The following is a 24,310-nucleotide window of genomic DNA, read 5'->3' as shown; positions in this document are numbered from 1 at the left end:
GCTGGGCTGATGTTGCAACTGTAGATATTTCAGCTGAGAAAGGTGAAGCCCCTGGCCTGGCACGAGATTTTAAGAGGGATGGTGGCCTGTCATTAGCTTTTAATCCCTTCAATATGCTGTGATCGCTAACAGGTTGTAACACGGATGTCGTGCCTGCATTTGCAGCACTCATACCCAGGACAATAATTGAACAATTCCTCCTCTTCAGTGCCGTGTTGGCTTCTTAGCACCTATGTCTTAGCATGGATTCTTTCTTTTTTTCTTCAGGAGCTGTTGATTGCTGCAAAAATAGTCATGTTAATGGTTGCCATCAGCACCTTACTCTCACCGCTTCCATTTGGATGTTGTTGCCCCTTTTCCGGAGGTGATTTCCTCTCTGGAAGAGGCTCTGTGGCTGCTTCTTGTCTGCTTCAGCACAAAATATTATTCTAAATGGTCTTCAGTGGTCATTTATACTCTTGTTACTGCTTTCCTGTTTCTCATTGAGCCTCACTTCCACCTTAAATCAACACCTCATTTTAGCACAAGTCGTGTTCTCATGAAGGAAGTGAGGAATGTCTGAGAAATCAGATTAAGGGTAGTTTGAATTAATGGTAAATAGTTCTGGCACATTTGATTTTGGGGAGCTTTGGACCAATCAGCATTTTAACCTCTACCTGTATGATGTGCTGCTTTCTAAATTGTCCAACTGCTTTTGGATGTGGTATTTTAGACATGCAGAGTGTCAATAACATCCAGTAACAGGCTGGATGAACTCCTGAAATAGGTCCTGACTTCCTAATTTTTATACTATTTGATGCTAGGTTCTATTTTCCCCAAGGGCATTTCTTTTTATTTATCAACACTGAATTATTTTGGTTTTATTTCATCTGCCTAAAGGACTGCTTCATTTTTAGCCTGGTTTCCAGGTCAGCTAAAGCATAGATGATTATTTTTTGGTTTTGAACACGCACCATCCTTGGAAGTGTTCGGAAGACGTGGATGTGGCCCTTGAGGATGTGGTTTATGAGTGAACACGGTGGTGGTGCTGGGTTGACCTTCCCAACCTTAATGATTCCATTATTTTTTTTGGTCTATTCCATCCTTTCTCACTGATTTTAGGCCCAGTCCACAGGCAGACAGCAGCCTCACAAATACGAAGTTCCTACTCTTTGTGAAAATAAATGGTTGCATGAAAAGAAAAGGCAAATTGTTTTCCCAGCTGGGCTCAACTGTATCATCAGACATCAGAGAATCCACATGGAAAAGAGACATTACAAACTCCATAACCACAGGAACAACTTCTTTCAGAACCTGTCAGAAGCTTTATCAGGTCCAGGGTCATCCAGCCACAGGATCCAAAGCCACAGAAAATTGAGTTGCTTTGCTTAGGGTTACCACAACCATCCTTTTCTAAATGAAAAACAGAGCTCCCACCTCAAAGAAGCCGTGACCTTCACCTGTGCTTGGAATGTCTTCTTGGAGAACTCCGTGGCTCCACCCTCCTGCTTTTCTCAGGGCATCAAGTGTGGGGTAAGGAAGGGAATAAACCTGAGCTGGCATTGCTGAGTCACCGCGGGGATTTGAGATGGGATGACTTTGTGGTAGAGGGACCACCCAGCTCTGGAGGCAGCAGGAGGGATCAGCAAAGGAAAAACCCAAGGAAAGAACAGGGCAGTGGAGGATTAACTGGAAGGAGGCAAAGTAAAACTAGAAAGCAGATTTAAGGTGGATTTTAGAGTGCAATTGTGGGTAAGCAACATCTCTTGAAGCTTCTGTTTAGTTCCTGCTAAATGCGGGGCCACTCAGGTCTGCTGGATGAGGGGACACTCCCCATCCCTGGAAGTGTTCAAGGCCAGGTTGGATGGGGTTTGGAGCAACCTGAGATAGTGGAAGGTGTCCCTGCCCATGGTCTTTAAGGTCCCTTCCAACCCAAACCGTTCTGTGATTCTTTATTCCCCTTTTCTCTACACCCTTTTAATGCTCAGTCTCAAGCAAGAATTTCTCTGCTGTTTGGCATCTGTTTTTTTCTCTGCTTCAGGACACTTAGGAATTCTTGGTGAGCTCTTCTGAGGCTTCCATTATGGATTTGAGACCCCCACCAGCAGCACTTCCCTCTCAACAGCTTCTCAGGATGTGGCTGAGGAATGGGAGAGGGACTGGGTACAGCAGCTCTGTGTTGGGCTGATACATCCCTGACAGGAGGGTGCAGCCAGATGAGGATCGGGCTCTTCTCCCAGGTGGCAAGTGACAGGACCAGAGGAAATAGCCTTGAGTTCCACCAGGGGAAGTTTTGATTGGATATTAGGAAAAATTTCCTCATGGAAAGGGTTGTCCAGCCCTGGCACAGCTGCCCAGGGCAGTGCTGGAGTCCCCATCCCTGGAGGGATTTAAAAGCCGTGTGGATGTGGCACTGGGGGACATGGGTCAGTGGTGGCCTTGGCAGTGCTGGGGGATGGTTGGACTCAGCGATCTCAGGGGGCTTTTCCAACCTCAGTGATTCCACGATTCTGTTTTCCTTCCCTTACCTGCAGACCTCAGAGCATTAGGAGCAGATGAGACGTTGGGAACAAATTGGTCCTCCCTTTAATCTGACATTTCCTCTTGAGTCTTCATTTTGCTGCTTATTCCTGGAGCAGTTTGCTGCTGAGCTGTGATAAGCATCCCATGCCCACTCCTTTTCCAGAGCTCCTGTGCCAGGAGACGTTCCGGCTTGGAACACGCGCGCTGCCTGCGGGATCGCCTACCTGGCAATTATTTGTATTGTTTTGTACCCACTCAGAGCTTTAACCTGCAAGTCCCCTGGGGCATAGGTTCTGAGTTTTGTGTGGTTCACTGGGCAACCACAGAGCTCTTCACTCCCTTCAGGGCATTACACAAAGTGTTAATAGTAAAATCCTAGGAAATCTATCTGGAATTGCAGGCACGGGGATTTTCTCATTGTCGTTTTTTTGCATTGCTGCTGAATCTTTATGCAGTTCCATGGAGCTCATACTTGGTGTAATGAAAGACAAACGTGTTTTCAAAACTCACCCAGGTCAAAACCAGGGATGCAGTCATCACCAAAACAATAAAAAAAGGGAAAGCACCTCTGTTCTGGAGCCAGGCTGGAAGAGCTGGCAGTGTTCACCTGGAGAAGAGAAGGCTCCAGGGAGACCTCAGAGCCCCTTCCAGTGCCTAAAGGGGCTCCAGGAGAGCTGGAGAGGGACTTGGGACAAGGCATGGAGGGACAGGACACAGGGAATGGCTTCCCAGTGCCAGAGGGCAGGGATAGATGGGATATTGGGAGGGAATTGTTGGCTGTGAGGGTGGGGAGGCCCTGGCACAGGGTGCCCAGAGAAGCTGTGGCTGCCCCTGGATCCCTGGAAGTGTCCAAGGCCAGGCTGGACAGGGCTTGGAGCAACCTGGGCTAGTGGGAGGTGTCCCTGCCCATGGCAGGGGATGGAACTGGATGATCTTAGGTTCCCTTCCAACCCAAGCCATCCTGGGATTCCATGAGAAGCAGAGCAGAAGCACAAAGGTCGGCCACGGAAAGCAGCCCAAAGGAAAACAAGTCCAAGGATGGGTTTAAAGGTGGAAAATGAGGCTCTTTACTCCCAGGAGAGGAATTCAATGTCAACCCGAGAGCAGGCTGGACAGATACAGATGTGAAACAAAAACAAACCAAATGTTTTCATCTTAATGCTTGGGAAATCAGGGCTGGATTGTCCATGAGCAGAAAAGCTGAGATAAGACCCTGTCTGTGAGGCTACAAAGTGTCTCAGCATTACAGGATCAGAGAATCACAGAAGGCTTTGAGTTGGAAGGGTCCTTGAAGATCATTGAGTTCCAGCCATGCCGTGGCTTTTTATCAGTTTTGAAGGACAAGACCTCTCTTCTTCTCCTGGACTATTAAAATTTCCTTTGCCATTGGAGCAGGCCCGGAAAATGCCAGTCCTGTACATGCTGATCTGAGCTGTTCTCTCCTCAAATGACCTAAGGTTAAACCAGGTGAGCTGTTCTGCAGGTTGGCAGAGCCAAAGTTGTGCCAGGGATGGCAGATTTCACAAAGTGACCATGGGGAGCCTTTGTCCCAGGTCACAGCAGACGTGCTCTGTCTTGCCCAGGCTACAGGGCTGGGTGAGACATTCTGGCACTCGTAGGCTCCAGGGATTATCCATAAATTAGTGCCAACTGCTCCATTACAGGTTTTCCAGCTGCTCTGTGGCCAAAATGGGCTCTTCACTGTCCTGTTCTCAGTAGGGACCACCTCAGTTTGGTGTTCCAAGACAGGATCTACAATCAGTATTTCAGAGCACAGCCACCCCTGCTGACCTACTCAAGGCTGCGAAATGTGGAGATTTAATCACACACTTTCTCCCCCTTCTTTCCTCAACATTATTCCTTCTCTGTACATTCCAAATGCCATCTTTCTCCATCCCAATGACCACTCCAAACTGATCATTTATCCTTTTCTTTCCTTTCTTCATCCTGCTTTATGCTTCCTAGGCTCCCCAGGTCCCCACGAAGTCAGAATTCTGCTTCAGCCTTATTAGAAACCTCTGTCTAATTGTTTTGGCACCTTATTTTTCAGTATTGAAGGTATACCCAGCACTCATAACACTTCCTAAGAAGTGTGCAAGAGCCTGGAAGTGCTCTCTTCCAGTAGGAAGCCTTAGGAATTGAAAATGTTTTATTTGCTGCTGAAATAAGAGGGAGTTTTTAGGCTTTCCTTGATAACTGTTATCATTCCCTACTGGCTGTTGTGGGGTGTGTGGATAAAAACCCAAGAATAGAGGTTCTGTCCTTGTCTCCTCCAGCAGTTTTTTCATCCTAAATGATGTCATTACATTGGTGTTGCATCTTGCTCATGGTTACACTCATCCTGTCTTTCCTTCCTTCAGCGCTCCCGTTGCCAAAGTTAATTTAGAACCAAATTATGAGCCTTTCACCTCCAACTCTGAGATTTATTGTAGTGTTCTCTGTGTAAATACTCACAACGGGTCGTGTTAATGAGAGGGGAAAAGCAGCAAAGCCTGGAAATCCAAATAAAGTCAGAACATTTTATGTCTTCTTTAAAACACAGCGTTCACCTTTGCTTCTGTGCTACCTTGGAGGAGAATCTGTGCCTCCAGGAACTTGGAAGCTGCAAGTGAGCACGGAACAATGCAAGTCCCTGCAGAAATGGGGCTGTGATAACTTGGCTTTTTTGGCCTACATTTCTCAGTGGTTATTATTTGTTAATTATGTTGTAGAGTGCTCACAAGTGGGCTAATTGCTTCCTCAGAGAGCTTGCAAGGAAATGATGGACAGAACAAGGGCAGGATGTTACACATCTCGGATAGCAAGAGGGTAAGGTAGGACACGGGCAAGACGGGTAGGGAAACACTTGGAGCAGCATTTTGAAGCTGAGAGGAGAACAGTTGGGTTGATTTTTGGACAGAAGAAAGAGTCCCAGTTGGAGTTGATCTGAGGAGCTGATTGTCAGAAGAGTTGTTTAAGGAAGCACTGAAACTAAAGACAGAAATGAAGAAGAAGTGCAAGAATTTACCAAAAAAAGGCTGCAGGGAGGCTGTACCTGGCTGGGTTGTAGACACTGGGCTGTGCTGTGTGAATCCTTGAAAACAAGGGTAACACCCTTATGAACTCTGGGCACACTGCATGAATGGTATTCCTTAAAAAATAAACCCCTCTTCTTCAGACCTTTATAGATGGGAGAGAAGAAAAAAAAACCTGTGCACACACATCCATATTTCAAATTTAATTCTTGCTGTTTGTTTCTGCATCTGTCTTTTAGCCTGCACAGGAGGGCCCTGCTGGTATTTATGGTATTTCTGGTCTGTGCTGCCCCAAATCGTGAAGTTCTGATTCATTTCCCTGTGCTGTGAATCCCCCTTCGCACCTGCTTAGAGGAAAGGAGCCAAGCCTGAGGAAGGCACACTAAAAAGTGGCAACAAAGTGACACAAGGTATTTCTCAGGGGCTCCTGGGCCACTGCTGGTGCTGAAAAACAGGAAATGTCTGTCCCCTCGCCCAGAGGCCTGAGCTGGTTTGGATCTCTAGATCAGCTCTCCCACGAATCGCCCTCACGGAGCAGAGGAATGGAAGAGGCTCAAGTGTGGATTTTCCTTTTGAGAAGCATTTGCTGAGGGGAAGGGGAAAGGAGCAAACCTTTGGTTTAATTTAACTTCTTCAAATGCTCCTGGAAGCACTTCATTTGTACACAGATCTGCTTTTCTATATTTATTATTAGAAAAGAGCCAGGAGAGGAGTTTGACATTGGCAGGTGTTATTTTCAGGTTTCAAAGCACGTGTGGTTTCCTCTGCCAGAAGCCAAAGCTGTGATGCTGGGACTGTGCTTGCTCTTGGAATTGCTACCAGAACTCCTTTCTCTCCTCTGGGTGCTTCCAATGGTTTTTATTCCATCCTTTCTCTGAGCATCCCAAATCTTCAGACCCCTTTATAATACCTTTGCTTGTATTCGCAATCTGGCTGGCCACGCCCCCTTGTTACTTCTTGTGGAGTTCTTCTGTATCTGTGGAGCACAGGAAGAAATCCTGAACTCGGGAATCAATGAGGGTTTGGTCTTCGGAATCCTGAAGAGCAGCTCCCATTCCACACACATTACAAAGGGATAACAAGAAGTGCCCAGGGAATGACAGGACATATGGAGAAGGCTTGGATTGCTTCTGAGCATGGCAGTGCCACGGGACCAATACCCACAGTACTGGGGACAGGGATGACTGTCCTGGACTTTCTTAAAGCCTTTTTAGACATTTAGAGTCTGAATTCAGGATTTAGAAACTCAGTTTGCACTGATTTGCATCCTGGGCTGATCCCCAGCATGGGCAGCAGGGGAGGGGGGGGATTCTGCCCCTCTTCCCTGCTCAGGTGAGACCCCACCTGCAGAGCTGCTCCAGCCCTGGGACCAACAGCAGAAGGACGTGGAGCTGCTGGAGAGAGTCCAGAGGAGGCCAGAGATGCTTCAAGGGCTGGAGCCCCTCTGCTCTGGAGATGGGATGGGAGAGCTGGGGGTGTTCACCTGGAGAAGAGAAGGATCCAGGGAGACCTCAGAGCCCCTTCCAGCGCCTAAAGGGGCTCCAGGAGAGCTGGAGAGAGACTTGGGACAAGGGCTGGAGCGACAGGACACAGGGAATGGCTTCCCAGTGCCAGAGGGCAGGGATAGATGGGATATTGGGAAGGAATTCTTGGTTGTGAGGGTGGGGAGGCCCTGGCCCAGGGTGCCCAGAGAAGCTGTGGCTGCCCCTGGATCCCTGGCAGTGTCCAAGGCCAGGCTGGATGGGACTTGGAGCAACCTGGGCTAGTGGAAGGTGTCCCTGCCCGTGGCAGGGGTTCGATGATCTTTAATGTCCCTTCCAACCCAACCATTCCATGTTTTTTCTCCTGCACGCTCCTTTAAAATACAATATCTGAGACTCCTGGTGATCTGATTCCTCACAGATCTATCACAGAAGTGCTGCTGGGTCAGTTGTGTTCAGTGTCCCAGTCCCAAGTGCAGGTGAGTGGAATTCCAGGGTTATTTCCATCCTTGTTCATCTGGGATACCTCTGTGAAGGATCTCAAGGCACCTTACAAACATTTTATGAAACTCCTGGTTCTGCTGTGAGTTTCATGCAGTTGATCAGGCATGTTCTGTGCTTTGATAACCTGTGCCAGAGCTGGGGGAAATAACTTCTCCAGGGTTTTCCACCAGCTGGGAAGAGAACTTGGGAAACGTGACCTTCCCAGTCCTGAGCTCGCTTTGCTGGACTGTACTTCCTCTGTTATTCAAGGTGAGAACAGAACAGTTAGAATTGATTTAGGTGCTTTTTGGGAAGATGAAGTCACTGTGTTTGGATCTCTGCATCGTGCCAATAGAGAGATCCTAGGGGAAATCTCTTCCTTTAGTTTTGTTTATATCCAGTCTGAGGCACAGATGTAATTTGCAGGGAAATGCGAAGGAAAAGAGTTGTGCTGGCCTCAGCAGTGGAACTGGAGTGGAATGAGATGTCACAGGGATATCTAAGTGTCTCTCAAGAAATGAAAAGGATTTTCTCTGCCATGTGCTGAGTTTTTTAACTCATTCCTCATGTGCCTTGAGCACCTCTTGGGAATTATCCCACAGTGTGTATTCCTCCTTAGCCTCAGCTCCTGGATTTTACTCACTGCCTTTGTTGTGCAAAAACTGAAATAAATGTGGGGTTTTTTTCCTGAAAAGTGTAAGAACAGTAGGAGGAAGTGTGTGTGTGTGTGCCCTGTGGGACGTGGTGCCAGGATTCCCAAGCTGCCCTTGGAAATACAGGTGCTGTGGCCTGACCAGGATCTGCTCGGGACAGCTGGAATGAATCCCCAGGACTATCGTTGCAATCAAGTCCCTGGCCAAAATTTAATCCTCTGCACTTTTGCAACCCTGTTGTTTCCTGTTCCTGCTGGTGTTTGCAGGCTGGAGGCAAAACCTGGCTGAGTGTCACAGCTTTATTGTGCAGCTCCTGTTTCACGGATGGGAACGGGCTGGGCTCCAGCTCATCCTACACTCCTGAAAATGGATTGTTTGTATCACAAACAAATGGCATTTTGCATACCAAGAGTATTCAGCAAGAGAGATGGGGGCTTTCTGTTGTGTGAATTATAAGAATGAGTGAAAATTGCTAAAACTGGCCACTTGCTGAGGTACTGGATGAGCTTTTGACGAAAATATAAAATAGAAGGACGAGACAGGTTGGGAGAATTTGGATGTGGTTTTAATAGAAACGCATCACTACAGAATTTAAAACTGAAATAAAAAATGGAATCAGCAAATACAATTTAAATGAAAATCAAGCACCTGTAGATTGCTGCAGTGGGGTGAAATGGGTGCTGTTAGGTGGCAACAAAAGCTCCTCACTAGGATGTGGCTCCACATCCAAGGCCAGGCTGGATGGAGCTTGGAGCAGCCTGGGATAGTGGAAGGTGTCCCTGCCCTTGGCAGGGGGTGGAAAGGGATGGTCTTTAAGGTCCCTTCCCACCCAAACCATTCCATGATTCAGAATAGGGGTGTCCTGAAGGATGGTAAAACCTCTATCTTTGGAGGTTTCCATGACTCCACTAAAAAAAGTGGTGGTCTAGCACTCATGGTAGTTCTGCTCCAGAGGTCAATGATTCTATTAATAACCCCCAGATTATTCTAGCCAGAGATTTACTCTAATAAAACTCCTTGGCCTTTTGATTGCAAGAGAAACAATCTGCTCTTTCTTTTGTAGTTGCAAGTGTAGCAAAAATGGATCTCCATAATTCCATGGAAGAACACTGTATTTTTTTAAACATTTTTCCTTGTCCCCTTCCCATTAATTACTTCCTAACCTCTCTTCTTGTCCTTGCTGGGTTAGAGGCAGCTGGTGGCTCCTGTGGAGTGTATTAGTTAATATCAACTGCAAGACAGCAGCTGATGTTTCAATATATTCTGGCACAGATAGAGTCAAACAGGAAAGTGCTTCTCTGTAGTAATTGGAACTTGTCCTTTTAACAAGTGTCATGTCACCCAGGTATTGGACATTCAGGATTTTCATTCCATTTCCCATCAGTGGATTCATTGCTCTGTTGGCACTCAGGATAAACAGTAGTAAAATTAAACCTTCTTGTGGATATGTGATTTGTCCTGGTGACTACACCAGCATGGCCAACAAAAACCAGAAGTTGCAGGTGACCTGAATTTTTACCACTTTTGTACAAATTGAGTATTCCTGATTCTCATCTCTTTTATTAAACCCTCATTTGTTTTAACAGCCTGCCCATGGAAGTGGTAGAATCATCATCCCAGGAGGGATTTAAAAGCTGTGTGGATGTGGCACTTGGGGACATGGGTGGTTTTAGCAGTGCTGGGAGATTCTTAGACTCAATGGTCTGAGAGGTTTCCAACCTTAACAATTCTGTGATCACCAGGAGGTCAAATTGTATCCCTGTTGAGGTTTCTGAAGCATTACAGGACTAAAAGATGCTTCTGGAGTCCAGATCCCACATTTTCCATTCCAAGCAATGATTAACTCCCCCTAACACTTCCCTGGTAGTTGTCTGAGTTGCTTTCAGTGGCTGAGACTCCAGTGGTTGTTGAGGCTTCACAAAGATACTGATTTCTCCTGGCAAAGTTTCCTGTGGATAATTTCCTTCTGCTGCCTGTCCTTTTCCTCATGAGCACTGGGAAATTGTCCCGTTTTCCCTTTGCATCAGCCCTCTCTGTTCTCATCAGCTCTTCACAAGATGCTGTCTGCACTAAACCAATTTTAATCAGGTAAATTAGAAGCATTAGAGCCTCCTGGGTACCTGTTCCGATGCCAGAATTGACTGCAGAACTGATGGTATGTGGCCTTATTTATGCATGTATTTATTTTAATCCTGCTTAAACTCATCAGGCTACAGGTCTTTGTTCACCCTCTTGCCTGTTTGATCCCAATCCAAACATTAATGCTCATATTTAACTTGAAGTTGTCAACTCCTTAAAGCAAGACTCTGTCATCGTTGATGTCTGCAGAGCTCCAGAGTGACTCTTCAGGAATTATCTGCAGCCATTCCTGGGATGGAAAGATACAGGGATGCCCTCAGCTCTTGCCTGTCAAGGTTTGTGCACTGTACAGGGGTCCTACCAACCCTTTGGTGAGGATCTGAAGCAGCAGAAACAGAACAGGATTATTTTAATCTTGTTACAGTTTCTCAACAAGAAAGTTGGTAAGAAAGGCAGAACAGGGGTGGCTGCATTTTAAAGCTAAGAGTGGAGTGATCCTGTGTTTTCCATGGAATTCAGGCTCCATGTGCTTCATCCAGCCCACTTTCTGTAATGTAAGTGAGAACCTACTGAAATAGTTTAGCTTTATTCTGCCTTTATGATCATCCCTTCTGGACTTTGCCTTTTGTGTCGTTTTTGTGAATCAGATTTCATAAAATTGTTGCGGATTACTACCAACAAAGCAAAGGCACGTGAAATTACTGGGCTTAAGTAATAGTAGTTCATATGTAGCAGACTGAGATGGTCTAAGAGATTTTTGTATTCCCCTCTTTTAAGACTTTAAGTGCTAGAAAAGAAATACTTGCATTCTGAAGAGGAGGGAAACTTCTCTGAATTAATCCAGGCTGCTTCTGGTGCTCCTGTGCCAGCACCCTTTACTTTGCTGGTTGGTTCTACCTCACTTCTCCTTCCAGATTGCAGGTGCAGTTCCTCTCTTTGAATATTAATTGTAATAATCCCAGAATGGTTTGGGTCGGAAGGGACCTTGAAGCTCATCTCACTCCCACCTCTGCCATGGGCAGGGACACCTTCCAGTAGACCAGGTTGGGTTTCAAACTCATTTCATTTCATGAGGTGTCAAAATCCTTCCCACTTCGGGCTTCTGCTCTTGCCAAACTGTTTTCACTGATGTGAATTTCTTTGATAATTGACCATAATTCCCTGTTTTTTCCTTTCTCTAAATAACTGAAAGGTGCTCTGAGAGTGGGATGCCCTAGAGATCCAATCCTGATCCTGCAGGATTCAAGGGAACCAGGATTTCCCTCTGTAAGTTTAGTGTAGTCCCTTAATGATTTAATCAGCAAGCGAAGAAAGGCAGAGAAAAACACAGTGGTACATGGAGTGCTTTATGTCCTTCACATTATTTTCCATACATTTCACTAATTACATAAACAGATGATATTTACAGGGGACTGTAATTGACCTTCATCTCTTCCTGTGCACTTCCCAACCTCTCCTTGAATTTTCCTATTGTTTCCTCTTACTCATTCCACATTTAACACCATGTTTCAAGCAGTCCTTTTCTTTTGCTTGGGACCATCCTACCAATTCCCTATTCCCAATTCCTTTTAACTTCATCTCCTCAGCTCGATTTTGTGGACAATTTTGGAACTCATGACATGGGCAAACATCTCCTCCAAAGCCCAATCTTCAGGTTTCCCTCCAGTTACAGCACAATTGCTCTTTCCCTTTTACCAGCAGTTCTCTGGAGCAGGAATATTTCTTTCTGTCTTTTATCTGGTGGAAAATTGTCTTTCAGAAGCTACAGCAGCACAATCCACTTCTAGGGATATCTGCCTTATTTTTCTTTGAAATTTTTCTCTGTGTTGGGTCAAGCAGGGGAGGAATTGCACAAACTGTGAGGGGTTAGAGAAAACCCCTGGTTGGAGTTCAGCAGTGTTTCCTTGGCTACTGGGAGAGGTACACCACGGAAGCAGGAATACCTTGGCATTTAACAGCCCTTCCAGGTGATTTATGGTTTTACATAAGCTTTTCCTAAACCCAGAGGTTTACTAGGGTTGGCACCTCTTTGCTTGTCTCCATGCCCTGTTAGTTCTGTGCTCAGTGGCCCGTGGTTATTAAAATTCTTATCAATAAAGGAGTTTCTGAGCAAGGTTCTTATTTTCTAAACTCATACATACCTTTGGAACTCCTCTGCTTAACCAAAGGAACATTTGTTTTTATGCCTAATGTACTTCATGAAAAGAAACGTGTAGAGTTCAAGTAACATTTGCCTTCAATTACAGTAATTAAGTTGTCAGGACTTGAAGTCACCAAAGCAATGAGAAAATCCTTTCCTGGTTGGCCAGGGGGTAACGGGTGTTCTGGGCCCAAGTGTGTTTTACACATCGGGGTGGGGAGGGAAATGGTTCTGGCCAAAAACCTGGGAGTCTGTCCCTTTGCAATACAGGGTGTCAAAATCCTGCTCTGGGGGGAAGGAAAATGACCCTGTTTGCCTGGGCTTCAGCAGGGCAGCTATTTCTGCTCTGCACCAAGGCTGGATAGATGGGCTGAGAGCAGCGCTGTGAGGGTTACCGAGGCCAGGTGCCACATCCTGCACTTGGTCACACCAACCCCTGCAGCTCCAGGCTGGGGAAGAGCCACTGGAAAGCTGGAAAAGGACCTGGGGATGCTGGTGACAGCAGCTGGACATGAGCCAGGTGTGCCCAGGTGGGCAAGGGGCCAGTGGCACCTGGCTGGTGTCAGGAATAGTGTGGCCAGCAGGACCAGGGCAGTGATTGTCCCTCTGTGCTGGCTCTGCTGGGACACCTCCCGTCCTGGGGGCAGCTCTGGGGCCCTCCCAACAAGAGAGACCTGGAGTGGCTGGAGCGTGTCCAGGGAAGGGAACGGAGCTGGGGAAGGGGCTGGAGCACCAGGAGCAGCTGAGGGAGCTGGGAAAGGGGCTCAGCCTGGAGCAAAGGAGGCTCAGGGGGGACCTTGTGGCTCTGCACAACTCCCTGACAGGAGGGGGCAGCGGGGGGGGGATCGGGCTCTGCTCGCAGGGAACAGGGACAGGAGGAGAGGGAACGGCCTCAAGCTGTGCCAGGGGAGGGTCAGGTTGGACATCAGGAGGAATTTCCCCATGGAAAGGGTTGCCAAACATTGGAAGGAGCTGTCCAGGGAGGTTTGGAGTCCCCATCCCTGGTTGTATCCAAGGAAGGCCTGGACGTGGCACTCGGTGCTCTGGGCTGGTGACAAGGTGGGGATCAGTCACAGGTTGGACTTGATAGTGTTGGAGCTCTTTTCCAATCTGAATGATCCTGTGATGCCGTGGGATTCTGTGCTTGTTGGGTTAGGTCTTATTAAAAACAGGTTTAATATAAATGTAGCTCAACCCATTTATCCTGGGAATTCTGTCCTGTCAAACTTCTGCTGCAGCTCCGCTTTCAAACGTAACCTGTGTGGAGACGTGTGTGGATACATCCTGTTTTTCCCTGTGTTCCACATCCCTTTGCCAGAAGTCAAATAGTTTCAGTTACTTCATAACCCTGCAGGAACACTACAACATATCCCTACAAGAAAAGTCCCTAATTTTGATAAGTGCCCACACAAACATCACTGGAATCTCAAGTGCAGCCTTACTTTCGTTCCACTGGAATAGCTCTCTTGAAAGCAGATGGATGAGGAAATCACCACTCGTAATGCATCACTAATGACACCAATTTTTGCATTCCTGCTTATGGGAGTAAAGGTTATGGATGCATAAGGAGCCAGACCTGGAAAACCTTACTCACAGACCCTAATAAACCCCACTTCAGCCAGCAAGTTTAACGATGCCCTCAAGAGAGCCAGATCCCTTATCTGCAGCATCATGCAATAACTATAAAGTGTTGAGATAAGTGGGATTTTATCTCCCAGCTCTCTGCTGGCCTTCCCCGAGTATCAGGTCATGGCAGTGAAAGTGGCTGTGAAATGTGGCTGCTCTGATTTGGGCAGGTTTTACAGTCCCTTCATTCAGGATGTGTGGGCAGAGTGGATGTTCTTATCCATCCGTGCATTTATGAATGGAAAACCTGGGAATTATCTCTGACTGTAATCCCTGTGGACCCCCTTTCCTTCAAGAAGGGGCTGTAGGGCAGATGTTGGTGAGGATTCTATGCCTTCCCAGCTTCTCCCATCCAGAGGGGGTGCCTGGTTCCCTGTGGCGTGTACAAGGCTTTAAAGAAACAGTTCATGACCTGAGGGAGCTGGGAAAGGGGCTCAGCCTGGAGAAAAGGAGGCTCAGGGGGAACCTTGTGGCTCTGCACAACTCCCTGACAGGAGGGGGCAGCCGGGGGAAGTTGGGCTCTGCTCCCAGGGAACAGGGACAGGATGAGAGGGAACGGCCTCAAGCTGTGCCAGGGGAGGGTCAGGTTGGACATCAGGAGGAATTTCTTCATGGAAAGGGTGGTCAGACATTGGAAGGGGCTGCCCAGGGCAGTGGTGGAGTCCCCATCCCCGGAGGTGTCCCAGGAATGACTGGAGGTGGCACTCAGTGCTCTGGGCTGGTGGCAAGGTGGGGACCGGTCACAGGTTGGACTCGATGGTCTTGGAGCTCTTTTCCAACTTCAGTGATTCCATGATTCTGTGAAAATTTGGGACATTTCCAAGAGTCATTTGTGACTTTTGCCAAGCAAAAGGCTATACCACAAAGGCTTTGTTTTGAGTGCTTTGGTATGTATGTGAACAAGCCTTAATTTCAGCTGCCTTTCTGGTTTGTTTATTTTGTAAATCTCAGATAATTTAACAAATTATACATTTCCATCTTGTGGCATTTGTTGCTTTGTCAGAGTCCATTCTCTTCGTGCCATCCATAACATCCAGCTCCAGAGCTATACTTTGCTTTTAGTTTGATATTTCCTTTCCAAAAAGGAGATTATTCACCTCCAGCTGGAGACGAGCAGCTCTTTATTTCATGTCCGCAGAAACCTTGTAAGATGTAACCTGTGATGTTGTTTGTGCCATCTGATAACGTGTGATCAAATGGAGCCTGTTTAAATAACAACATCTGGGACACCCTGACAGCAGAGCAGCTCCGAAACAAACATTTCCAAGGATCAGATAAGATGGAAGAGGTGCCTCAGTGCTGGATTGCTCCCTGGATCACAAGTTCTTTGCTGGAGAGTTATTCCAGGCGTGGGATTTCCTTTGTGCCACGGGCTAATAGATTGCAGTGGATCGTTTTTCATGCTGGTTTATGTCTTGCAGAGACATGTGCTTTGTAAAGTCAGTGTAATGCACTGAGTATGACAGTGGGAGACATGACTTACGTAGGAGCAGGTAAACTGAGGAACTCAAAACAACTGAAAATTGTCTTGGTTTGTGTTCTCTTGCTGCCTCCCAACCTTCTACCTCTTCCTAAACCCTACAGCATTTTTTACATTAAGGGCTGCCTCACTTCCACCCAAATCTGTATTTTCACAGTTAATTTTCAAAGCACCACGTTACTTTTCAGTATTTTCCTTACTAGTGTGCAGAAAAACCCCAGCGTTATGTTTAATGCCATGATTCCTGACTCTCACTCCTGCTCCTCTCTGTTCACTTGCAGGAGGATACTGGTGATCCTGACTCCCAGGAAGAGAAGGAGGGGAACAACTGGCTCTCCAGCCCTGGAGATGGTTCCAATACAGTGAAGAGTGGTCTCACTGTCCAGGAATATTTCGCCAAGCGCATGGCAAAGCTGAAGGGATCCCAGAAGGAAACAGAAACAAAGGTGGATCATTCCAGCCCGACAGCTGATGAAGCTGTGGAGCCTTCAGAAGAGCTGGAAACCAAAGTCAAAAAGAAAAAGAAGAAGCAGAAGAGAGATGATGAGGCAGAGAGGACAGAGGACTGTGAGAAACCAGGGAAAAAGCCTAAGACAGGGAGCTTGAATGGAAAAGAACTGGATGATCCACTAAATGAATGTCACAAAAGGAAAAAAAAGAGAAAACACAAAGTGGAGAATGAAGGAGAAAGCATCAGTTGTGATGAAAATACAGGCAGTGGAGAAATTTCTGTGGGAATGTTGGAAGAGGAGGAACTCAGCACAGAGGAGCAGGAGGAAAAGCAGAAGAAACTCCGTAAGAAGAAGCACAAAAAGCAGAAAGAGGAGACAGAGGAGTGTGGGGATGGAGCCCCCAGAAAGAAAAAGAAGCACTGCAAGAACCTTTAACCCCCTTCAGGCTCAGGCTGGGGGTCTGGGGTGAGTCTGCACTAGAGGAGGCTCTGTGCAAGCACAGCAGCAGACAACACATTGTACTCCAGGCTTGGACACTGCGCCAGCTCCAGCTGGGACCACAGACTGGATCTAAACACAGGCTGAATCTAAGCTCAGACTGGATCTAAACCCAGCTCTCCCAAAGGAAAACTTGGTGATGTGCCAACAGGAGCTTCAGTACCACATTCAAAAGGGATGCCCGTGAGGGATTAACACATCGAGACTGTGAAAGGCAGGGAACGACTTTCTGCTGCTTCACACTGACTGTGTTTTTCTCAATCCAGGAAAAAAAAAAACAACAATAAAAAATCACCCAAGTACTGCCTTTTTATTAAAGTTGTTTTCACTTGTGAGACCCCAGCTCTGCTTCTGGAAGCAGGAGGGGGTTTGCAAAGCTGTCTGTGTTTCTTCAGTGATTTTTGCAAAGTGGTGTCTAATTTTTACATTCACCTCTTTTTACTTATGAAATGAATGTTGTTTCTTCCCAAAATGCTTACTCTGATTAAAGGTTTGCTCCTGAGTGTCAGCACTAAAGGATGAAATAAAAAGACCTCCCTGTGCCTCCAAACCATTGTCAAACTTTTATAACTTTGCACCAAAGCTAAAGGAAGTGTGTATTAACCATATAATTTATTAACCATATCCCTATCTTTGATTCCCAGGCAATATTCAGGATCTCTTCAGTGGTCTCTGGAATTCAGAAAGATGCCTTGGATAGAGCAAGGTTTTTGCCTGAAATTGGGAGACCAATAGATTTTAAAAGCACAGTTAGATGCATTTGGTATTGCCATTCACACATCGAAAACTTGCAGTTTGGATTTATAACCAAACCAGAGCTTGTTTCTCATTGTAAGACTGGAAACAAGGAATGCTGGAACTGGGCACTGCCACGAGCACTTTTGTGGGAGATCTGAAACATTCAGCATGAATTTTGGGATGTTAATATCACTCAGAGCTGTCAGAAGAGATGGGTGATCTTGGAAGTGGTGGGATGGGAAGAAGGATTCACCTTCCTGGTGTCCTGTTCTGATATTTCTTTGGCCACAGCAAACTGGCAGCAGAACCCTGAAAACCAGCCAGTTATCCTGGCAGAACCCAGAATCCAAATCCATTAGCTGCTCATTTCATTCAGGCCTGGCTGGGTTTCATCAGTGTAAATCTAAAACATCCCGTTGGCTGCTCTGCTGAATAAAACGGGTACATTTTTATATTGTCTCAGCTCAGTGGAGTTGCTTAACATGGTTTGAGGAACATTGTCAAGATGCAGATGTTAATAGGGAAAAAAACTTCCTTAAGCAGCCTTTATTGTGCAGTGGAGGAAGCTCCATCTGCAGCACCCAGACCACATGGATGGTTTGGTTGCAGCTCAACTCCTCCGTTTTTAAGATCTCTTGGTTTCCAAAGCACCTTTTTGGTTTTTTTCTGCCCTCAGGACATGCTCGTTCACTGCAGCAAAATGAAGTTGCACTTCTTATATGGGAGAACAAGATGCCTTTCACACACCAGGGGTTTTTAACCCTTGTTGCATCTCCTTTTCAGGCTGTACAGTTATTATCCAACATAATCCTGCTTGCCCCTGGCTTCCTTAAATGAAATGCCACTGAATACCATCAGTTGTTATCAGACTGGGAGGAAACTCCATGCTTGAGGTGAAAAAACCGTCTTCTCAATGGAGGAAGACAGCAAAATAATGTTTTGTGTTACATTGAAGCATCCCTCCTGATCTCTTGCTCACCACAAGTTGGAATTTTTGTTATTAGAATCCAAAAGCCTGATTGTTTCCAATTATTATTTTTTAACTCTTAAGCAACTAAACTTTACAGTCTAAAATCTCCGGAATTTCAGTTTAAAAAGGTGCTAGTCAAGGAATAAGGTTTCCTTCTGCAAATACTGCTGGGCTTGTTTGTTTGTTCCCTCTGTGAGTTTCCATGTGTTTCTGTGTGCTGGTTCTTGTGGGTGCTTGGCCACGTTCCCGTGTCAGTTACAGGAAGAATAAAACCAGGAATAAACCTTTGAATTCGTGCTGTTGCTCCTGTTAAGTTCAGGATACCCAAGACTTAAATCCGGCTCAGATGGAAGTATCAGCTACCAATGGAAGATTCTCTATTTCTGCGAGAAATACATGGCACTTTATCCTGGGAGATGTGGGATTTTAGTGTGCCCCGAGCTCTCCATGTGGTTGTAGGAGGGGAAAATCATAATAAATAAATAATCATAAATCATGAATTGCTTGTGTTTGACAGAAGCAATTGATTTAACTGCTCTGCTCTGTGTTTGTGGTCAGCATTACTCAATGAAAAGCTCTTCTTACCAGATACTGTCCAGTGAAATGGATGATTGGAACAAGAGGAACATGTTTCAGAGTAATAAATTACATACATATAATTTTTTTTGTTTGTTTCTAGTGGGTTTTGAGTTCAGTTTTAACCCAACTCTGGTTTGGCAAGAAGGCCTTTTTTAGAAAGCACAAGAAAAAGAATTACATCAGTGCCCAGATGGTGGAATTAGCAGAATGTGAGCACAAAGGAACGACTTGGTTTCATTTCCGCGAAAATCAGACTTTTAAACTCCAAGGCCTTTTGTTATGAATTCATCCATTGTGCTCACAGAATGAGGTGGCTCCCAGTGAAATTACCTGGACACCAAGGAAAATGAGACTCCCCGCTCTGCTGTGGCTCCCAAACGGAGAACGAGGCACGCACAGCACAGATATTAAAATGTTTTCAGTTTTGGTAACCCCAGGTCAGCAGTGACAGAAGGAAATTTTCCTTTTTGCTTTGGGAACATTCCAACACTGGTTTCTCCTGAGCTGTTCCATTCTTTGCAGGGATAGGGCTGTTCTTCGCTTTGAGGCTTGGAATTCGCTGCGGGATCCACGGCCAAGGACGTGATTGGCAAGTGCAATGTCAGAGCAGCAATCCCGGAGGTTGAATTGTGTTGTAAACACCTGCAGGCACCAAACTACCCTGGGCAGTAGAGACCATGGAGAAATAGTCCTGGTACCATTGTTGGACCCGAATCTGCGTGAACTTTATGGGCTTTTGGAGTTTTGTCTAACTGTGGAGCTTTCCTTGAAGCCAGGGATGGGAGATGGCACTGGAGCACCCCAAGTGACAGCCCAGACATGTGGAGCAGGCAGCATTCCTTGAATTTCCTCCCAAGTTGTTCCAGCTCTGGTGCTTCACACACAGCCAGCATAAAGGGGAGGTAGAATTGTAGAATCATGGGATCATTAAGGCTGGAAAAGCCCTCTAAGACGATCAAGTCCAACAACTCCCTCAGCACAGCCAAGGCCACCACTGCCCCATGTCCCCAAGTGCCTTTTAGTTACAGCCAGGGTTTGTTTAAAACATAAATGCAAGGCACCATTGAAGATTTCAGAACCACCTGTGCTTGTGTTAAAGTGAATTTGAGTCCATTGAGATGCAGCTGCTTTGTGACATTTGTGAATTGAAGGGGCTGGAGCATGTCCTGGGAAGGGAACAGAGCTGGGGAAGGGGCTGGAGCACCAGGAGCAGCTGAGGGAGCTGGGAAAGGGGCTCAGCCTGGAGAAAAAGAGGCTCAGGGGGGACCTTGTGGCTCTGCACAACTCCCTGACAGGAGGGGGCAGCCGGAGGGGTCGGGCTCTGCTCCCAGGGAACAGGGACAGGATGAACCTCAAGCTGTGCCAGGGGAGGGTCAGGTTGGACATCAGGAGAAATTTCTTCATGGAAAGGGTTGTCAGGAACGGGAAGGGGCTGCCCAGGGCAGTGGTGGAATCCCCATCCCTGCAGGGATTTCAAAGATGTGTGGATGTGGCACTTGGGGACATGGGTCAGAGGTGGCCTCGGCAGTGCTGGGGCATGGTTGGACTCGATGATGTCTGAGGGATTTTCCACCCTAAACTATTCTGTGGCTCTGTGAAATGTTTGGGGCAGCTCAGCATCGTGTCCATGGCTGCACTTCTCCTTTCAGCTGCCCTGGTGCTCTCTGCCTTGAGCTCCTCAGCTCTCAGCAAGGACAATTAGCTGCACTCATCAGCGTAATTAACCAATTTTCTCCTGTTTAAACACACGAGACCGAAGTTGTTGCAGCATCCACCTTCAAAAGGCACAATTGACGTCACGAAACCTCCGAACCTGCCAACACTGAGGGGAGGAAGGAAGCTCCAAGAAGAGAGGGAAACCACACAAAGTCTATTGGAAACACTGCCCGGCATCACGCCTAGCTGGAAAAAAGATCTGGGAATAGTGTGTCCTATTGGATACAGCGTGAGGATTGTGGGCATCCAAAGCCATCCTTTGCCTAATTCCTCCTCATTCCTGGGCAGGAACCCCCAGGAAGGATCCGAGCTCAGAGAACTTGGGACAAGTTCTTGGGCTTTTTGTCTCTGTACCTGTTCCATCCAGGGATAAAGCAATTTTTTCTTGGACCAGCAAACTTTTAGTGATGTGGGACTTGGAAATGCAGTACAAATACACAATTTTGTGGTGGCAGAAGTGGGAATATTGTTGTAAAAGAAATTGAAGCTCCATTTCTCAGCAAGTCAAAATCTGCTTCTGAATCACTCGAAGATTCTTTTCTTATCTTAATCCATCTTTATAAATGTAAAGCTGTAAGAGAGAAACTCTTTGTGATTCCCTTTAACCTAAAGGCACTAAAATATATCTTTTTGTAACCTTAAAACTGCATTTTAAAAGTAGCAAAAGCAGAAATATTCAGCACTATGCTGAAAAATTTAGTATTTTGGGGCTGGTGGGGGGGAGGTGTCTGCATTTTTTCATATAATGGGAAAGCTCTGGGGTTTTTTCCCTAGAAAATAAATGGCCTAGGTAGCAATCCCTGGGGAAAACCTGGTGGAATCAGGGAGGATGGGCAGTGGGCAGAGTTGGGAACTGCAGCACTGAGGGAATCTTCTGCTGGGAACCCCTAGCTGTCTCTGCAAAAACTTCCCTTGGGAGCCGAGAGTTTCATCAATAATTAAGGAACATGTGAATATTGAGCTAATTTAGGTTTTGCACTTTCTCACACATTTTAATGTCCTTGAAGGTTGGTGGGGTGTGGGTGTGGGGGGCGAAAATAAACCCTCCCTTCACAGGAGTAAAATTCCAGATGTCGGATCCACCCAAAAAAAAAAAAAAAAAAAAAAAAAAAAAAAAAAAGAAGAAGAGGGATATTTTTAAAGAGATGGTCCTTCCATGTAGGGTTCAGCCACTCATTTTCTGCCTGGCCCATGGGAGTTGTTGCCACTGTTCCCCATCCGTGAAAATGGGGGAGAACAAAGCTTTCTTCCCCCCTTTGTCTGCTCCGTCTATTTTCGCTCGCGGCTTTTCGCCGTAATTTCCCTGTTCCCAAAGCCCTGGGAGAGCTCTGCTGCTTCCTGTGCCCCAGATACAGGTGAAGCCTCGCAGCAGAGCGGGGAAGGTGAGCACACACACACATACAAAAAAAAAAAGGTAGTCCCGAGGTTTTTCCAGACTAATTACCCCGATCCGGTGGCAATTAAGAGGTGGCATTTTCACATGGCCCCAGCCTCCTTTATGTAACATGGGAGCTTCCGACAGGACAGGTTTGACCAGCATTTTAGGCAGGGTGCAGAATGAAACCCTCCTTACTAATGGCATCAGAATGCCAGGTGCTGCAGGAGAGGGGGAGAAGGGGAAAGAAAACGGTTATTAATAACAGTGTTTGCACTTAAAATTCTGTGGGGGGGCCCTGGGAAGGGAGGAAATCCAAACGAGGAATATTCTGCTGGATTTCTTTGTGCTGTAACCACACAGGAGCCCCAAATTGTCTCTCTGAAAAGGCACGAGTTGACCCCTGTGATACCTTTGGGAGGTCAAATGTCACTCCCAGGATGTGGAGGGAATAATGAGGATCAGGAACACCCAGAGAGGTGCCCCAAGAGCTTCTTGGCTTTGGCAGCAGAGGCAGGAGGTGGGTGCAGGTCCTGTCCTTGCTCAGAGTTTTATCCTCTCCCGAACCTTTCCACCCATCCTGCAGAATGTGGAAACACAGGGCAAGGTGGAGGCAGTCTTGAAAAAGGGAGCCAGTGGAATTCATCCATCTCATTCATTTCCCCAGGAAGGGAAACTCTGCTGTTACTACTAAAAATTCCTGGCCTCTGGGGCCTCGATAGAGGTGTTTTTATATTGATGATATCCAGGTCCTCATCATCCTGAGGGTTAAAAAACAACACTGAGCCATGCACTGTAATCACCCTACCCGAAGAACCACCCTATTCAAAATAAAACCTTGCAACCCCGGGTAGCCTCTTTTTCAGGGCACTTCCACCCCTCCTAAAGGGAACTAAACAAAATTAAGGATGTTCCAGGTTTTCTTCCCAACTTCTCGCTGCCAACCTCTGCAGCAGCTCCAGTCTGCAAAGTGCACCCGGGAGACCTGTGCAGGGCAGGGTGGAGGGTTTGGCATCCTCCCTCCCTGCCCCATCCCGGCACTTCCATCCCGGCACTTCAAGGCGTGAGACGGGACTTTGGGAGAGATCTGGAGCTGCTGAGACAGAACAAGCTGTCCCCAGGAGCGTGCCCGGCTCCAAACCCCAGATAAAAGGCAGCTCCTCTGTATGTGTGTGGAAAGGGTGTATAAATCTGTCTCGAGACCAGGAAATCTCCTGCGCCTTTTAGATTTAAGAGAAGTTGCCTTCCTGTTGTATTCCCAGATAACGCAGCTCTGATGGAGCCCACTTGTAAATAGCTTAATAGATTTAATCAGTTCCTTTGGAAAATGTTGTTGCTTCCGCAGGGTTTTAGTTCGGTCCCGGTAAAAAGCTCGGGGAGGGCAGTTGCTGCTTCTGCTGCGAGCGAAGTTGGCAGATTCCAGCTCTCCTGACCCCAAAATCGCTGCAATCCACGAGAAACCAGAGCCATCCCGCTCCTGTGCGGAGGGAAGGGAGGGACCAGGAAGCCCAGGCGGATCCTGCCCGGCTCACATTTACATGAGCTCTCTCCATCACTCCTAATCTGACAAGAGTCAATAGGAACACCCAGGCACGTGGGAAACCTGCCCAAGCTCCCCGGCCTGGGATCCGCGCCGGGGTTTTCCCCCCTGGCTTGGGGTCAGATGGGGCAGCCCTGGCCAGCCCCAGGAAACGCCCGCCCATCCCGCACCCCGTCCCGCTGCTTTTCTGGCAGCGCGGAGAGGAAACCCACGGTCAGTCAAAGCGGAGCCGCTGCAGCCCTGCAGCCCCATGTCAGCGGGTCAGAGTCATAAAGGAATCCAGCCACCAGATACATTCCTCAGGGCAGGCTGCGGGGATGAGCTGGGAAAGGGCAGCCAGCTGGGGATTTTCGGTGCCATCACCTTCCTGGAGATCCTTTGTCCTAGTGAGGGAAATGCTGCTTGGATGACTTTCCCACCCTTGTGAACACCCAGCTGGGGTTAGTGGGGAACACATTGTATGACTTTGGGACTTCCATTCCATCCAGGCTTTGTGGGATGGGGCAGCACTCCATAAAATGCAGCAGCAAGGAACAGATCCTTTGTCTCCCAGTGTCCAGGAATGGGCAGCAGAGACGGACTGGGGATGTTTCAACCTCTTTGAGATGTGCCCAGCCCCATCCCTGCCTTGTTTTCCCCTAAAAGCTTCCTCAGGAGTCCCACCAGGCTGGACAAGCACCCGCCAGCTGTTTCATTGCGTCCCAGTTTCCATCCCATACAAGGGGACCTGGAAATTTGGGGTGAAAACTCACATGGGGTGGGCAAAGCACAGCCTGGTCTGGTGGGTAAAGCAGGAGGAGTGGGGGAAAGATGTCCCTGCCTGTGGGATCCATGCCCTGATTTCCCCTGGCAAAGAGGGTTCCTGCAGCTGGCCAAATTCTGGGGAGGGGCCTTGTGCGCCCCAGTGGGATCTTCCTTTCGGTGCCATTTTCCTTTTCTTTCCATGTTTTCAGTGCCTTTATCTCCTCTCTCTGTGTTACCTCG

The 24,310-nt window shown here is 47.2% G+C and overlaps 1 protein-coding gene across 3 annotated transcripts in view; it reads left to right on the top strand.

Annotated features, from left to right (window-relative positions):
• Positions 1-18,775, top strand: part of PINX1 (PIN2 (TERF1) interacting telomerase inhibitor 1) — a 61,579-nt gene extending 42,804 nt beyond the window's left edge. For all 3 annotated transcript variants that reach the window (XM_032104099.1, XM_032104098.1, XM_032104100.1), the window contains one exon: positions 15,740-18,775. In XM_032104099.1, the coding sequence (XP_031959990.1) occupies positions 15,740-16,345 (606 nt within the window). In that variant the 3' untranslated portion in view covers positions 16,346-18,775. The remainder of the gene's footprint in view (positions 1-15,739) is intronic.
• Positions 18,776-24,310: the final 5,535 nt, after the last annotated feature.

The sequence above is a fragment of the Corvus moneduloides genome, chromosome 3 (genome assembly GCF_009650955.1).
Source record: "Corvus moneduloides isolate bCorMon1 chromosome 3, bCorMon1.pri, whole genome shotgun sequence".
Lineage (NCBI taxonomy): Eukaryota > Metazoa > Chordata > Aves > Passeriformes > Corvidae > Corvus > Corvus moneduloides.
Note: the sequence above shows the minus strand (reverse complement) of the source record. Positions and strands in the feature narration are given on the sequence as shown.